We start from the raw sequence: 17,465 nt of genomic DNA, 5'->3' as shown, positions 1-17,465 counted from the left end.
TATCATGCTACAAAAAGGAAAAAAAATTACTCTCAAACATATATTTTTGTAAAGGAAAGTACAGAAAATCTCAGTTTGAAGAGAAGTTTGTAAAAGGTGAAAAAAGAAGAAGAAAAGTTTGGAAAGTGAACACTCTTTGTTAGTATTATTTAGGAAGATTAATTATCTTATATATGCACTTGTAATTTTTTTACATTATATATGTATTTCAACCTATTGTAACATATATATAACCTGCATTATTCTCTAAGTTATTAATCGTACGTTTGTGAATGGTTACTGATTATCGTTATTTTTAAGTGATCTGATAGTGTAGAGATTTTTTTACACTATCTGTGTATATAGAAGTTAAAATTGTATAATTTATGCACAAGAATGTGTTTATATACATTAATTTGTTATTTTAAATGTATTCATATACAAACATAATTATCCAGCTTGAAGCTATAAACTTGTATCGTAATTTTAGGTAAATACATTTTTCTTCTTCCTATTTAATTAGTTGATAACATTTGTTTTTTGTTTTACTCTAGTTTTTTTTAAATAATAACATTTCCCTCTAAAGTAGTTAATTAAAACCATGGTTGGTTAATTACAACATGGTGCCAAAAGTTATAAGTGCTAAACAAGTTATTCTCATCTTCAAAAAGAAATTAGAATAAATTGCCTAGCTTGTTAATAAAAGTTGGGAAATTAGAAACGCATCATAAAAAATAAAATAAAAACTTGAAAGACGAAATAAATTAACCATTTTCTGAAGTTTAAAAGATAAGTGATAACTACTATGAATATTTAAGCACAAGGGAGAACAAACATAATTTGAAAAAAAAGAGTAACTTTTATGAACTTGATAGAAGATAATTTAACATTCTAACAAAATGAGAAAATCCTCTTTTTTGCTCCTGCTGCTTTTTTAATTAAGGTAACAAAGAAATTAAAAATACATTATCATAAAAATCTAATTTTTGGTTCAACCAAATTAGCCTATGGCACTTATTATCCTTTAAATCTACTTCACATGTCTTCTTTTTCACCTCTTCTATTTAGCCCGTCCTTTATCATGAGCATCGTGAGACTTCACTACCTTCATCACAACTACTACGATCACCCGTCTTTACTATAAATTAAAACACGCATACTATAAAAATTTATCTGTCTAAAAACATGCCCGTCTTCTTCTTGATCGTTCTACTGATCAGCCCGTCCTCCGACATGGACGTCGTGAGACTTCAGCACCTTCACCACAACTGCTATGATCACCCACAATAAGACCAGTCAAAATATTACATTCAACAAAATCAACAACATCCCAACCTGTTGGTACAATTTTCTCAATTGGCATTTCATAAGTTCTCCTCAAATGCTTAGGAATATTAATTCCATCATCTTCTTCATCTGCAGCTTTCAATGCCAATTCCAATTCCAATAAAAGCTGAGGATCAATTTCTGAATTATTCCAATCAATTTCATCAATGTAGAGATTAGGGTTTGGCTCAAAATTAGTATCAACAAATTTCAAGTTATGAAACTCAGCATTAAATCTATTTTTTGCATAATTAAATGCTTCTTCAGCAGCTGAATCATTCCATTCCAATATTTTTTCAAAATGATATGTATATCTCTTGCATTCCAAGAAATTTTCCCATGTGAATTCACCATTCTTTAAACAAAATTCCTTCTCCCATGCAGGAACTGCCGGCACCCAAATCCCTAATTGAGAAAAAAATTAGGTTAAATTTCTACACGCGAATTTTTATACTATCAGATCACGTAAACGATAAAGAATATGTAAACGTCTGTAATAAATGTGATTAGTCATTGGAAAATAAAGCGACACTGAAATAAAAAATTAGATTAAATTTTTACACGCAAATTTTTATGCTATCACATCACGTAAACGATAAAGAACATGTAAACGTCCGTAATAAATGTGAATAGAAACCGGAAAATAAAACAAGACTGAATAAATATTGAATCTAAATAAATCGATTACAAGAAATATCAGCCAATGTTCTATAAATAATCATAAATAAAGAGATTCATGATAAGAGGGTTGCCTTTTGTTTTTTTGTTAATTAATTCCTTCATTAATTTTTGTTTCTCCGATCCTAATTTTGCTCCTCATTTATTCAACTAAAAAAAAAAACACAGTTACACATTTGCAATCAATAATCTCGTGGTGTTCGCCCTTTTATTTTTCTTCTAGTTTTTAACCTTTGAAATTAAAGCTTTTATAGTTAGAGTGTAAAATGTCTAAGGCAATTAACCTTATATAAGGGGGAAAATCTTTAATGTAAGAACAAATATAAGTAAAATTAGAAATTTCTTAGCATCAACTTGTTGAGAAATTCAGACGGAAACTATTGATGATTCTCTATACCTCAGCCCTAAAAAAAGGAAACCGCTTAAAAACCTTCATTGGATAAAAAAAATCGAAGATAACATGAGCAGAGAGGGAAAAAACGAAAGCTTTCGCTTAAATGACGATAAAATAGCTTTTAAAAAGATAAAATAAATTTCTAGAGCTTAATTTCTTTATGATACTGATCAACAATCGAATATATAACCAAATTTAGGCCAAAAAATTACTTTTTCTGATATATCTGTGAGAGTGTCTCTACTTCTACTTCTTTTGTGCTTTATCTTTTTTTTTTAATCAATTTTTTCAATGACTTATAACAATTATATATCAAATGAAATCCCAAAAACAGAAAAAAAAAAAAACATAAAAACAAACAATTTAACATACAGAAGGAAAAAAAAAAAACTTACGTCTAGTAGTCTTTCTTCCATAGTAAATAGTCTGGCCATGATTTCTTGATTTGAACCCCATGATTTTTTTTTTCCTTTTTTTGGTGAAACAAAGAGAGAAAGTTGTTTAATTTTGTTGAATAGACAACAAATCAAGAAATTTTCTGATGGGAATTGAATAACAAAGGGCTTAAGAAGAGGTCTATATATAGATAAAAATTTATATAGTGTGAACAATTATTTTGTTCTTTTCATAGTATAACTGGGAAAGTTTCATTTAAGAAAATTTTCCGTTTAAGAAACCCTATAATGACAAATTGCATGCAATCCAACTCCAAATAACATTAGGAAACAAAATCTGATCTGGAATAAGTAACAAAATAAATTACAAAAATACATGAAAAAAAAGGGAAAAAAGTGGGTTAATACTTTCGAGGTGTATCGACCTTTTTTTCTTTTTTTAAGGGAAGTGGGATTCTGAGTGATAGCTATTTTATAAAAGATATTATAAAATTCAACTTAGACTATTTAAACATAGTTGAAATTACAAAAATATTTAATTCTTTTGAAATTAATAACTAGTTATAAAGTTTAAAGGTATCTTAAACCACCTTCTATCAAGTGCTTCTTATTAAGAAAGAATCCTTAAACTATAAAAGAAGGTAACTGTAATTAGAAATTAATGAAGTTGCGAAAGCTAAATATGCAAAGTTTAACACTGAAGAATCTCAACTTATTATGCCAATAACGATAGATCATATCCAGTACTCGAAATGAAAAGAGCTGCACAATTTTCTAGAGCTATAATTTTCAAATTCTCAATTTTGATTTTAATATAAATTTCAAAACTCCATTGGCAAGTATAACAACTCATTCCACTAATGATATTGTTCGCGTTACAAGAATCTAAGGTTTGTTTCTTTTGTATCCAACATCTCTCCCGTATAACTATGTGATTTGTCTACGATATTTATGTGTAACAATATATACAGTCAGACCTCTCTATAACAGCATCCTTATATAACAACACTTCACTATAAAAGCCATACTTTTCCGGAACTAATTTTTATGTTATGTTATAATATATGTTCTCTATAACAGCACTTCGCTATAACATTCAAAAATATTCGGAACAAACGAGGTTGTTATAGAGATATATATATATATATATATATATATATATATATAGAGAGAGAGAGAGAGAGAGAGAGAGAGAGAGAGAGAGAGAGAGAGAGAGAGAGAGAGAGAGAGAGAGAGAGAGAGAGAGAGAGAGAGAGAGAGAGAAAGCTTGCAACCATATAATTAGCAAGAACAATATTTTGACTAGATCAAGCCAGTCATGAATTGAGTCTTTAATTTGTCTTTCTATCCTATACTAATACATGATTTTTTTTTAAAACTTCCCTATTGGAAGTTAATATTATACTTCTTAGCTTTATTAGGATAAAACACTCCATAATGTTTCTCAGTCTCATCTCCTTCCTTCAAATTTTCATCAAACATAGCAAACAAATAAGTTTCTATAATTTTTCCAGGCTTGTGTGGAGTTCCTCCTCCTGATTTCACATGATTATTCAAATTTATATAATAAGTTCCAGCATTTTCCATACTTGCTCCAAATCCACCATCAGATGGCCATCCACTTTCAGCAACAACAATTTCTATGTTATTTCCACCAACTTTCTCAAGTGCATAATACTGTGCATCCAACATAGCATCAAACAAGTTATGATAACCCGACCCGGGATCCGCTCCCGGTTGGGTAAATAGTGCATAAGGGAGTGCAACATGGGCCGGGTCACCACGGTACGCGAAGTAAGGGTAAATATTGGCCAACAAGGGAGAGCCATTATGTGTCAGGAACTGTACTATCGGGACGATGAAATCTCTCAGATCATCGCGAAAAATCGCGTTCCAAGGAGGGTAGGTGTTTGATAAAACGCCTGAGTACATGACCGTTGAGACCTTGATTTGGTTTTGTACCCCGTACGTTGCTAATGCTCGTTGTACATTTTGGATCGCGGGGAGAATAAAGGGTGCAAATTGAGCTGTTTGAGGAAATCCTGGAGAAACTTCATTTCCAACAGCTATATATTTGATTTTAACACTTGGAAAATAGTTAATAATATTGGTATGTACCCAATTTGTAGCTGCATTTGGATCTGCTAAGGCTTGCAAGTTGTAATTGGGAATGTCAAGAATTATTTCAATGCTACTTCCCCTAAGAGCATTGAGTACTTCAGGATTTGGATCATAAATTCTCAAGTTTGTTATGCCATTATCTTTATAAAGATTTATGACATCTTGAGGAGATGGTAAATTGTTGCCATTTCTCCCATAGCATACTCCAATTGACTGCACTCCTGCATAATTAAAATAACAGATAAATAAAAAAAGTTAATATACATTCGAATACATATATTGCCGAGGGTTTATCGAAAACAGCCTCTCTGCCTTTTTAAAGGCATGAGTAAGGTCTGCATACACTCTATCGTCTCTAGAAATTATCTGAGTATTATTTGGTACATGTTGTTATATACATTCGATATATATATATATATATATATATATGTGTGTGTGTGTGTGTGTGTGTGTGTGAGACGACTTGGTAATGTATGGTATAACTAATTCCAACCTAAAATTATACAACATTACGTTGGTCGCATAGGAATATAATTCCAGCGTTATTTAATGCAACATTTGATTGGTGGTATCAAACCACACTTAAGTTATGCGAAAAATTTAAGTATTATTTTTATACGGAATAGAATGTGGAATAAGAAAATATATGCATAAAACTGACTTCCGAAAAATTAAATGGAATTATGCATCCAAGGTGCTATCTCAAAAAGAATTAAATTAACATATTACCTAATATTAGAAGATTTGGCAGCAGTGCAACAAGCAGAAGAATAGCCATTTGGAGAACTATTAAAAGAAATGTAAGAAAAGAGGAGAAATGTGTAGTGTGAAATATTATAACCATCTGATTGCTTCTTATATAGGGGAAAATGACTACTTAGCAATAAATGAAGACTTGATTTTTTGTAATTTGTGTTCATGAGTTAAGTGAGTGTAAGGAGTATTCACACTTCCAAAGGCAAAGAGTTATTAATTCATTTCGTTATAGCACAAGATTGAAATGCTTTGATCTCATCTTACATTAAAGCCTCAATTCATTTTCTTGCAATTAAATAACATTAACAAAAAGTATACATGAAATAGGGTATAATCTGACTTTTTTTGGTTTCTCACTCGGTGTCCGATACTCACGTTAGGGCCGACTAAATCCGGATTCGCGCCATAAAGTCCCGCATTGTGAGGTAAAGCGCTCCCTAATAGAGACGACTCCATTCCCATGGTATAATCTCACGAGAAAATAGAAAAGTGAAAAAGTTAAAGGAATTGAGAAGAGTCAACTTCAGAAAAGGCATTATTTCAAAAAATCATTTGTTTATTTTACCTTAACAATTTAATATTTTTTCCATAGTTTCAATTCACTTAGTATTTATTGTAATCAATCTCAAACTTTAAGAAGAAAAACCACGGTTAGACTTTTTCTAAAAATTTAATCTATGCCATATTTGAATTAATTGGTAGATGTTTATATCTATGCTATAATTGAACTAAATGCAAACTTAGATTTTTTGTAATCTCAAAAGCTATCATTTACTAAATTCTTATCCACCATAAATTTAGTTCATAGCTATAGTTTGAGCTGCTTATTCACTTATGACTCCAATTTATAAAAGCTGACCAACTTACTGTTAAATATTTATTGCAAAATACAAATTTAAAATATTAGATTGATACAAATTTAAATAGAGCAATATGGTTAATGAGAATTCATATAACTAATCCCGACTAACTTTATTGAGGTGTAATTATCGTTATTGCTTCTATCCCAATAAAGTTTGCTTCAAATTCTTGAAAACGAGCTTTTACACTAAGAACTTTTTTATTTTTTTGCAAAAAATATTTTTTATGAGTTTTTATCCGGTGTTTGGTCTTCAGTATTCACATTGAAGCCCCGATTAATCTAGGTTTACGTTGTGTAAGTTCCATTAAAGAAAAAAGCGTTTACTACAAGATTTTTTTTTTAATTCTCAAGGCTAACCTATTCCTTATTCACAATCATAGGGCGAAGTGCAGCAACAGTTACTTTTAAGCCTACTATTTAAAATATATCCATAATTTACAATGTATTTAAAGATTGGTCAATTCATCCAAACTTCAGGACTAAGTATCCCGAATTTTGAAATTCAGGACTTAGTGTCCTGAATTTCTGAGCTGTTAATTTAAAATACAGGACTAAGTGTCTTGAATTTCTAAACTACTAATTTAAAATTCAGAACATAAGATTCGAACTTCTGGACATAATTTTTCAAACTTTAGGACACGATATCCCGAATTTGAACTTTGAGGTTTAAACTCTAGGACGCTTAAACGAAATTAATTACTCTTTATATATATTATAAACTATGAATATATTTTAAACAATATGCGTAATAGTGGCTACCGAATAGGTGGAAAACTTATTAAAGGCACTCGAAAGGAAAAGCTTTTAGTTAGACTGTTGCCTTCTTCTTTTTTTTAGTTTTTGCAAAAATAAAAAGCTCTTTTTATTGATGGGACCCACCAAGGCATTATATTTCTGGCAGTTGTTTTCCCACGCATGTAATCAAGAAGATGATAAACTGTTAACTTCTTCAGCCAAAGCAAAAAGAGAGGCAGAAACTGTACTCTTTTAACACTTCAAGAATACTCCTTTTTTCCCATTAAGAAATTAAAAAGATGGCTAGTTTAGGCATGTATTGGAATACAGGATTCAAGAAAAGGGCAGTGAAAATGGCTAGTTCTGCAAAGGAGATTAATAATGAAAAGCAGAACAACAGAGTTGAGCTACCAGAGAAAGTGAAAAAATCAAGAGTATTAATATTAGGTGGAACTGGAAGAGTTGGTGGTTCTACTGCTATTTCTCTCTCTAAATTCTGTCCTGACCTTCACATTATCATTGCTGGTAGAAATAGGTAATACCCCTTATTGAATTTCAAGTTATTACTCTTTCACTTAGTTTAGTTTTTATGGGATTTTGTACTTTCAGAAATAGCACTCTGCAATTTGAGTGCTACTTTGTGCTTTCTGAACATTTCATACAGTTTAGTTACTTTAATATAACAACAACAATAACAAACCTAGTGTAATCCTACCCGTGGAGGCTGAGGAGGGTAGTGTATACGCAGACCTTTCCCCTACTCTGAGAAATTAGAGAGGCTGTTTCAGATAGACGCTCGGCGGTTACTTTAATATAGCAAGATATAGTTTTGTGACTTTACTTTTACGGTGGGTAAAGTTAAGTTAATTGAATGTGACTAAAAATTGTTTTGTGACGTTACATGTTATAGTAGGTAAAGTTTCCTTAATGTGACAAAATAATTTTGTGAATCTATTGTTATTGTTGGTGAAGTTCAGTAACTTTAATGTAACAAAAAAATAGTTATGTGATTTTACTATTGTTGAGGAGGCTTAAGAAATATTGGGGAGAGGTGATTAGGCGGGACATGACGCATCTTCAGCTTACTGAGGACATGAACCTTGATAGTACGTTGTGGAGGTCGAGGATTAGGATAGAAGGTTAGTAGGTAATATAGCGCCCGGCCCTTCCATACCGATAGCTTTAGTATTACTCTTGTTCTGGCTAAGGATCACTATTATTACCTGTTGTTGCTTTTGTTCCAGTTTGTTACTATCTTGTTGTTGCCTCTGTTTCTTTTTTATAACGTTTTCTTCATTTGTTATTCATTTCTTTACTACTGTGACTGCGCTTACCTGAGTCGAGGGTCTATCAGAAACAACCTCTCTACCTGAGGGCTGAGGTCTGCGTACACTCTACCCTCCCTAGAGCCCACTTGTAGGAATTCACTGGGTATGTTGTTGTTGTTGATTTTACTAATGTAGTGGCTAAAGTTCAGTTACCATATATATATGAAATGCAATTTCACAATCCCATGCAACATATCGCTAATATTGGCTATGTCTTTCATCCAAATCTCACAGTTAAATCTATCTCTTAGTTCATGTCATTCTCTACATGAATTTCCTTTGTTTCTTTCTAAAAATTGTTTGTTGTAATTTTGGACTTCTTGATGAATGTGGTTTTGGAGTTGGTGAATAAAGAAAAATGTTGTGCATTATTATAGGGAGAAAGGGAATGCTATGGTGTCAAAACTTGGGAAAAACTCAGAATTTGCTGAAGTAAATATAGACGACAGAGAAGCATTAGAAGCCAATTTGACAGGTTATCCTTCCTTTTTTCATAGTTTGAATTTGAGAAGTACTTTACGAAATACAGCTGTCTATTTCATGTTAATATCTTGATAAGTATGTATCATCATTACCAACATCTATGTTGCGGGACTCTCCAAAAGAGCTGCTGCACCCGTGTCAGTTCCTCCAAAAATGCACTACTTTTGGAGGATCCGGCATGCCCCCATCGACATATTCGGAGAGTCCAAGCAACATAGACCAACATCCTATGCAGTGCTATATGGTGTTATGTTCTATATCAATTTATCTTAACAGGAAAATGTTATATTAAGTCAATGTTTCTTCCTCTGTCATTTATCGCCATCCTGCTGTCACTTTAGCACCTCACTCTCAGTAAACTGATATTCGTTGCATTAAACTGATTCCTTGATCGATTAGTTAAGGAATCTGTGTTGTATGACTATAGATAAACTAGCACAATCATACTCTTCAAAGAAAATTATATTAGCATATTTTTCAGTTTGTAATTTTTTAGTGTACGACGTCATTTCTGTTTGACAAACATGTTAAAAAGTATGATTGTTAGATATGACTACGGCACTTGCTTTTGGATACTTGTAAGGTAAACTAAGACAAGTCGATATACTAGACTTCCACTGGTCAGCATAGATATAGTATAAGCACGAATGTCTCCCACACGAGTGATTTTATATGTTGGCATAGTTGATGGAAGAAATATGGGGCTTATGCCAGAAAAAGAAAAAGGAAATAAGGACAGGGAATGTCGGAAGGATCTTGTTTTTTTTCTTCTTCGTTTACATGTTAATGATGCATTCCACTTCTCATCCTACTTGTATAAAATCACACTATGTTCTTCATACTCCAAATATTGGCTGAAACATGGGAAATGTAATTCATCTTACAATCAGCCAATTTGCAGATGTGGACATTGTGGTTCATACTGCCGGGCCATTCCAACAGTCAGAAAACTGTAAAGTACTAGAAGCTGCCATTGGGACCAAGGTGAGAGAAAGGTAATCAGCATAACTTCCAAGTTTTTAACTTTCTTATAAGAAATGATTACAGAATTATGAAACTCTTCCTCTTATTAAAGAGACGATTGAAACTTTTAATTAAGTCGTGTCAATTCAACAGACAGCCTATCTTGATGTTTGTGATGACACAAGCTATGCAACACGGGCAAAGTCCTATATGAATAAAGCTCTGGAAGCCAATGTTCCAGCCATAACTACTGGTGGAATCTACCCAGGAGTGAGCAACGGTATTATATGACAGATGTTATATTGTTGTGCATTTGAACAACGGAAAAAGAACAATATCCAATAATCTCTTATTTATATGGAACAGCTTAGAATGGAAATTCCTTTTAGTTCAGCTAATTCTTTTATGGAATTATTTGTTATGGTTCACAACTATTGATGGAATATAATGGATGGCAAGTATGGCTGAATCAAGTCGATCACTTAACATATAGTTCTAGCTCAAAGTAAATTTAGGTTGCTTCTAACTCAAATAATGTTGAGCTCGAATAAAGTTCGAATATATTAATGAGGTTCAAATATTTCTAGTCTAGAATATGAAGAAGTTATTCGGCTTCAAAAACTCCAGAACTTTGCTCGATTTTCTGATGCATATGTTTTGATGTATATACATATCTAAGTAGCATATACACATATCTAGATTGTATGGACTATTTTGTGGTTCGAGAATAAAATTAAGAACTTGAAACATCATATATGTAGAATTTAATTTTTTAAGAGAATTGGAGCCAAGCTCAGTCATTTCAACTTTGGTCACTCTAGAGCTTGAGCAGAAATATAGAGTTCGAATAGCTCGAGCACAGGTTTTAACACCTGGTAAGCAAAGTTGAGTTGAGCCGATTTCCGCTTGGTTTGATCCATTGCAGCCTTAATGGACAGTAATTTCCTAGATTGGTAATCTAGCCTTTAAAACTTTGTTTATTACCTGTGAGTCTGCTTTATTATTTCATGGACTTGATCAAGAAGTGCTTCTCTCTAGTTACCATTATTTTGTTAATTAATTAATCAGATACTAAATCTGATTACTTTCCTTTTGACAAGCTGACACTGTTGTATCTTCAATTAGTCTGCTGCAATTACATCTACAATCCCCTTTGTAGGGTTGTATCGGGAAGTTAGTATGTTAATAAGTTAGAATTTACTACTCTATCAAATGAACTCAAACATTTGTCTTTTCTAATACTATGACAGTGATGGCAGCGGAGCTTGTTCGCACTGCAAAACTTGAAAGCAATGGTGAATTAGAGAGGCTTAGGTAACCTTTCCTGGTATATTATAGGGCTTGTTTATTTATTTTACCACATTGTCAAGTTTAGTCGGAGATTTGAATGAACATTGAATCATTCAGGGAATAACTTGTCATCCTAATAATTTTTCCAAAGAGAGCTTTTGTTAGATGATACATCTTAAGTTCTTGTCAACCCTGGTATATCAAAAAATTTCCATCTCTGCAGCAAAGTTTTATTTAATACTCGCTTCATGCAACGTGCATGCAACAACAACAACAAACTCAGTGTAATCCCACAAGTGGGGTCTGAGGAGCGTAGTGTGTACGCAAAATTATACATATGCAAAATAATTAATCAGCAGATCTTCCATTTTACTGGCACACATCTTCATTTATTGACTGCTTCCTTCTTTGGTTACAAAACTAAATGGACCTTGGACCTAATTTAACCTCATATGCTAGCTAACTGGAAAATATTATCAAAGATCATATAAGGAGATTACAACCCGTACACTTAACTGATGTGGAATTTTACCCTCCCGGATGCTCGAGGCTGGACATTTGGAGTGTGGACTAACAACACATGGGCCCCGACTTTAACACCACGTTAAGATAATGGACTTTGGACCTAACTCAACCCTAAAAGCTTAGCTCAAGTTGTGAGGATTATGTAAGATCATATAATGAGACTAAAGTCTACACACTTAATGGTGTGGAATTCTAATAGGACAATAAAAACGAAATATTCAAGGTCTGACTACTCACTACGAAAACAGTACTTGCTGAGACAGCTTTTCAATACTAGAGCAAGAACGGAAAATATAATTTGTTTGCTTCTGATACTATGGTTTAAGCAATGACACTTAACTTTCTTGAAAGATGATCAAGTAGCCTGGAATTTAATTTGCTTTATAATGTCAACACATTTGTCTTATCTTCTTTTCTGATACATCTTTTACATATCTAACATGTTTATATATTTATTTCAGATTCTATTACTACACTGCAGGCACCGGTGGTGCCGGACCTACTATTTTAGCTACTAGCTTTTTGCTTCTTGGCGAGGATGTAGTTGCATATAATAAAGGTCAGCTTTGCTGATGTAGGAACGGATTTTTCCCCCCGTCCCCCACCCTGAACCACTTGTATTTACTTATGATTTCACCAATAAATTGTAATTCTTGGCCAGGAGAGGAAATCAAATTGAAGCCTTATAGCGGAATGCTTACCATTGACTTCGGAATTGGGATCGGCAAAAAGGATGTTTTCCTCCTGTAAGTACTTGCAACAGAAAATTTGATATGAAGGATCTAGCTTTGAGCCTGTTTTCCTTGTATGAATATAGACTAATTTATAATATCACCCTTTTTAGGGTGGTTTTATAAATCAGTTTTTTTGTCTTTCCTTACTATCGGCTTCTTCAATACGTGTGAGCCTTTCATCACTTGAGTTCTACTTTTTTGAGTTTATCATAATTTTCAGAAATCTGCCAGAGGTGAAAAGTGTGCATGAGGTCCTTGGAGTACCAACTGTTAGTGCTCGGTTTGGAACGGATCCATTCTTCTGGAACTGGGGAATGATTGCCATGAGAAATTTACTTCCTCCTGTAGGTCTCTCAACTTGATACTTCGCTATCTCCGTTTTTGGATGCTTAAATTCCATTGGGTGCAGAATTCGTCTTTATATATTTTAAAATAAAACTACACCTGTGCGACTAACAAACTATAGCTGGTCTGAAATCTGAATAGAGATTGTGGTCTATTAACTGCTAGCGTAATAGGTCAACTGTGACGAATTCTCCGAATAGTGGACCTGTAAGAGCTAGCAGAATCGACACCATTCATATAGTTCTTAATTGATTTCTTTTTTTCCTTTTTGTGTGTATGTGAGTGTGAGTGTGAGTGTGTATATTGAAAGAGAAAGCAGAGAATCTTCGAAGCTCTGATTTTTTTTGTTTGTAAATAAAACATTCATTTCATTTTGTCTGCTTTGACCTTGATGTATCCAATAATAAGCCTTGAAATGCTGTTGACTCTTTACTATGTTTTCGATCTTGATGTCTCCAATAATAAGCCTGGAAATACTGTTGACTCCTTGCTATGTTTTCTTTCAACAGTATATCACACACTCAATAGGTGTTTTAATCACATAGTACAAAATTCTGCAGGAATTCCTGAGGGATAGAAGCAAAGTGCAGCAGTTGGTTCAACTATTTGATCCAGTTGTTCGAGCCGTTGATGGCACAGCTGGAGAGGCAGTCTCAATGCGAGTAAGTCGTAAGATGACCACCAACTATTGTTAGTTTATGTACTTAAGTTGTCTGCACTCACAGTGTATAATATTTACACCATCAGGTTAGATTACTTGTTATAACAGGTAAGTATTTATAACAAACATGATCAATCCCCCCACCCCACCCACACCCCACACACACACACAAAAAAAAAGAGTAGATAAACTGCTATAAGAGGTTAAATTACATATATAACTTAAACCCTAATAAGTTCATTCAGTTTTAATGCTGCTGAGAAATGCTAAAGATTGTCCAATCCTACTCGCAAACAGTAAACTCAGCAAGTTAGTTTGATCTTTTGTGAAACAGGTGGATTTAGAATGCTCAGATGGACACAACAGAATTGGTATATTTAGTCATAAAAGACTTTCTCGGTACGTTATCCATGTAAAAACCTTTACTTTTTCAGCTGTTGATTGTCAAGTTACTATCTGTGGGACGATCGAATCCCTGTGATTTTCTTGAGCGAATCTAAGCAAGAATGTAATGAATGCCAAAGGTTGTAAGCTTTAAAATGTTTCTTTTTCAGATCAGTGGGAATTTCAACAGCCGCATTTATCCTTGCTATTCTTGAGGGAAGCACAAAACCTGGTGTCTGGTTTCCTGAAGAGGTATGTAATGATGAACCAACATACCCGTGATTTTTTTTCTTTATAAATAGTAGATTTCGGGTCCACTTGCACACACCTCAGTTATTCCGTCAGGTTCTTCCTACTCCCACCAGTACAAGTATCGAGTAACTCTATCGTTTAAGCAGATGAGAAGAAATCACTTAGCATTTTTGTCTCTACTGATTTAACCATAATCTCTCATGGTTTTCATCATCCACCTAGAGGCGGCTCTAAAGGCTCGGGCAGTGAGGCCGTCGTCTTAGGCACCCAAAACTTGAAGGCCCCAAATTTATTTTAAATTCTTATTATTATTACTATATATTATATAAATAATATAAATAATTAGTATAAAGAAAAGTGTTACAGTATATTTTTTGTTATTTGATTGAGGTTATTTTATATCAATAAATTCATAAATTATAATAATTTTCTTCACTGTTTAATTAGTATATTTGCGATTAATTAGTATATTTGCTTCAGTCTTCAATTTTAGTTTTATCCTTTTTATATAGGAATTAAGTTAAATATATCGACAACATAATGAATTTCTTTTACAATGTTCTATCAAACTGCATAAACACAAAAGTATTCATGCACCGGTTTTCTTATAGTGTAATTCGACATATTATATTAGGTTATTTATAGGCAAAATGACCTCCCAGTCACTTAAACTTGCACCTGTTTATCAATCCGGTAAATCAACTTAGAATTTTCTCATTTGAACACCCCAACTTGGCAAAAAAGCAAATACTAAACACCTCCCGTTGAGCGTGTCTCTCAAGCGCCGTGACATGGCTGACATATCATATTCTTAGCCTATTATTATTTGACATGTATGATTAGTGGGTCCCAACTTATTGTCACCAATTTATCAAACATTCTAAAATCATTCTCTTTTTTCTTCTTCTTCTTCTTCTTCTTCTTCTTCACCGAGCAGCCACCAGCACCATTAATCTTCCATAAACATCATCCTTCTCCGCTCTAAAGTATCAAATCAATACTTAAGCAAAGTCAAAATTTTAACTTATTTTTACTCTCTTCCTTTTCACTTTTTTTCTTAAGTTTCATAGTCGTTGGTATCACCGTTCCTGCTACCTATCTCGTCGGAATTTCTGCAAATCGTAAGAAGTTTCTCTTATTCCTTTTCGTTTAGCAAAACATTCAATTTTTTATCATATTCCCTTCAAAGAGGGATTTCGTACCCCTGTGAATTGGATTTCATCCATCCGAAATTTTCCCGACGCAAGCGAGCTTGCCGGACTGATTTGCGGACTTGGGCAGATTCGAAACCTTGCTTATCTATGTCGTTTGTGGTAAAAAATCACTAGACTGCTTCTCTAGTAAGCTTGTCGTACTGATCCGGCCAATTTCTGATTTCTTTCTTCAATTTAACAATCCCCGGCGCGGCGTCTCTAACAGGCCAGCTAAGTTGTCGAACTACTTGCATTCTGTAGAAAAAGTGAGCTCTTGATACAAATGGTTGTGATTGATATTTGGGATTGAAAAGAAAATTGTAACTTCTAAGGTGGATTTTAAAGCAATTTAGTGTGTGTGTGTGTGTGTGGGGGGGGGGGGGTAGGGATTTTGAGAAGACGAGGAGATGGCAGTGTGCTGAAGTGAGGGGGTTTGGAAAAGATGGAGAGTGAGTGGGGGTGGATTTTCAATTTCTTTTTTATATTTTAGAATTCTTTTACTCAATTAATTTATACTCACGTGCCTAAATTAGGTGAATTGCACATAGTACTGCCACATAAGCATAGTCAACGGTCAAATGAATCTATTATTATGCAAATAGTTAAGTTGAGGTGTTAAAATGAAAATATTCTAAGTTCCTTTACCGGGTTGACAAACAGCTACAAGTTTAGGTGGTCTGGAGGCCATTTTGCCTTTATAATTTATTTTAGATATTCACCAATAAGCGCTACTTAATAGAATGAACTACAATTATAGTTTAAATTGATCATAAGGAGTAAATATTTTTGACACCATTAATGCTCAAAACTTAAGCTATTACGTTATGTACGTTTATTTCTTTTTCTTGTTTGTGATGATAGCCAAATCAAAATATGTGGACCTCAACATCCGATAGTCCACCACTTTATTTTTTGTACTCTTCTTCCAATTTTTTTTTATTTTTGAAATTCGCTTATTTTTGTCTTAAATGATTAATTTATTGTTTAGAAAGTAAATTTTGTTGTTAGTGTAAATATTTTATAAAATAAATTTAAGGGGCTCTCAATATGATTTCGCCTTAGGCCACGAGATCCATTGAGCCGCCCCTGCCGCTAGGCCATGCCCCTTGGGTGCAACATGCTCGTGAATTATTTTGACTGTCAACTTCATATTTAAACATTATTTGGAGCTTTCTCTGCAGCCTGAAGGAATTGCAGTTGAAGCAAGGGAAGTTCTTCTCCAAAGAGCTTCCCAGGGAACTATAAACTTCATAATCAACAAGTATGCATTTATTTCTTCGCATTTTTCTCTTGCAATGTGTGCTGCTTAAATTTTTAATACTTCAAATGTTACTTCTGGCTTCTTCTTAGGGCTCCATGGATGGTAGAAACAAATCCTAAAGAGCTCGGATTTGGAATTTATTCATAAATTCAGTATACAGATTTTACAGATCAAGTAAGTCTTCCTAAGTTTGGTGCTGGTTCATAATATGTACCTTTTGCATTTCAAATTTATAAATATATGGAGGTAGACAACCTTGACACTTGTATTGAGATGTTTTCTCGATTGTGTAAATATCTTTTACATCGTCAATGCATAGAGCTTAAATTCATTTCCTTTTTCCTTTTCCCTTTTCAGGCGTTGAGCGTGGAGCCAAAAAAGCAACCTCGCCCTGAAGATTAAAAAGATTACATTGTCTTATACATTGAAAATGCAGATAAAACAATGAAATGTCATTTTATTGTCTCCCTTTCCTTTTCTTTCCCCTGATTATCTTCTTTTATTTACATAGCTGGAGCACAATTCTATTAGAGAAGTCTGCTGAATGACAATGTTAAGACACATCTGATAATTATACATATTAAGCAGTTCCATGTTGATGCATCAAGCTGTGTTACTGTTTTAATTACCAATTATTTAGTGTTTTTGAGTAGTAGGATTTCTTTGGAAATCCTATATAACTACTTTACTTCCCTAGGTTTCGTGCGTGATTGTGAAATCCCAACACATGGGGTCTGGGGAGGGTAATGTGTACGCAGACGTTACCCTTATGAAGGTAGAGAGGTTGTTTCCGATATACC

At 33.4% G+C, this 17,465-nt stretch overlaps 3 protein-coding genes across 3 annotated transcripts; 1 reads left to right on the top strand and 2 right to left on the bottom strand.

The window, feature by feature from the left end:
• Positions 1 to 1,195: 1,195 nt before the first annotated feature.
• LOC142164115 (uncharacterized) lies at positions 1,196 to 2,833 on the bottom strand. The gene is made up of 2 exons (XM_075221295.1): positions 2,773 to 2,833; positions 1,196 to 1,710 (listed from the first exon to the last, which is right to left on the bottom strand). The coding sequence occupies exons 1-2, from the start codon at positions 2,831 to 2,833 to the stop codon at positions 1,196 to 1,198; spliced, it is 576 nt and encodes a 191-aa protein (XP_075077396.1).
• Positions 2,834 to 4,155: 1,322 nt separating this feature from the next.
• On the bottom strand, positions 4,156 to 5,671 carry LOC107793835 (glucan endo-1,3-beta-glucosidase, acidic-like). Its single transcript, XM_016616279.1, has 2 exons — positions 5,623 to 5,671; positions 4,156 to 5,114 (listed from the first exon to the last, which is right to left on the bottom strand). The coding sequence occupies exons 1-2, from the start codon at positions 5,669 to 5,671 to the stop codon at positions 4,156 to 4,158; spliced, it is 1,008 nt and encodes a 335-aa protein (XP_016471765.1).
• Positions 5,672 to 7,425: 1,754 nt separating this feature from the next.
• On the top strand, positions 7,426 to 17,272 carry LOC107793840 (uncharacterized). The gene is made up of 14 exons (XM_016616284.2): positions 7,426 to 7,781; positions 8,952 to 9,049; positions 9,959 to 10,041; positions 10,174 to 10,300; positions 11,271 to 11,334; positions 12,297 to 12,394; positions 12,497 to 12,581; positions 12,790 to 12,913; positions 13,475 to 13,576; positions 13,910 to 13,974; positions 14,130 to 14,211; positions 16,586 to 16,665; positions 16,755 to 16,839; positions 17,023 to 17,272. Exons 1-13 carry the CDS (start codon positions 7,546 to 7,548, stop codon positions 16,810 to 16,812), a joined length of 1,302 nt encoding a protein of 433 aa, XP_016471770.2. The 5' UTR covers positions 7,426 to 7,545; the 3' UTR covers positions 16,813 to 16,839; positions 17,023 to 17,272.
• The last annotated feature ends 193 nt before the right edge of the window (positions 17,273 to 17,465 follow it).

This window comes from Nicotiana tabacum, chromosome 9, assembly GCF_000715075.1.
Source record: "Nicotiana tabacum cultivar K326 chromosome 9, ASM71507v2, whole genome shotgun sequence".
NCBI classification, from domain to species: Eukaryota; Viridiplantae; Streptophyta; class Magnoliopsida; order Solanales; family Solanaceae; genus Nicotiana; species Nicotiana tabacum.
This window is presented reverse-complemented; position numbering and strand designations above follow the sequence as displayed.

Excerpts from the sequence above, each read along its gene's own strand:
- LOC107793840 (XM_016616284.2), top strand. The coding sequence starts at position 7,546 with ATGGCTAGTTTAGGCATGTATTGGAATACAGGATTCAAGAAAAGGGCA. Across the intron at positions 7,782-8,951 it reads ATCATTGCTGGTAGAAATAG|GGAGAAAGGGAATGCTATGG; the intron begins GTAATACCCCTT and ends GCATTATTATAG. Across the intron at positions 14,212-16,585 it reads GTGTCTGGTTTCCTGAAGAG|CCTGAAGGAATTGCAGTTGA; the intron begins GTATGTAATGAT and ends CTTTCTCTGCAG.
- LOC107793835 (XM_016616279.1), bottom strand. The coding sequence starts at position 5,671 with ATGGCTATTCTTCTGCTTGTTGCACTGCTGCCAAATCTTCTAATATTA. Across the intron at positions 5,115-5,622 it reads GCCAAATCTTCTAATATTAG|GAGTGCAGTCAATTGGAGTA; the intron begins GTAATATGTTAA and ends TTAATTATGCAG.
- LOC142164115 (XM_075221295.1), bottom strand. The coding sequence starts at position 2,833 with ATGGGGTTCAAATCAAGAAATCATGGCCAGACTATTTACTATGGAAGA. Across the intron at positions 1,711-2,772 it reads TGGAAGAAAGACTACTAGAC|GGATTTGGGTGCCGGCAGTT; the intron begins GTAAGTTTTTTT and ends TTTCTCAATTAG.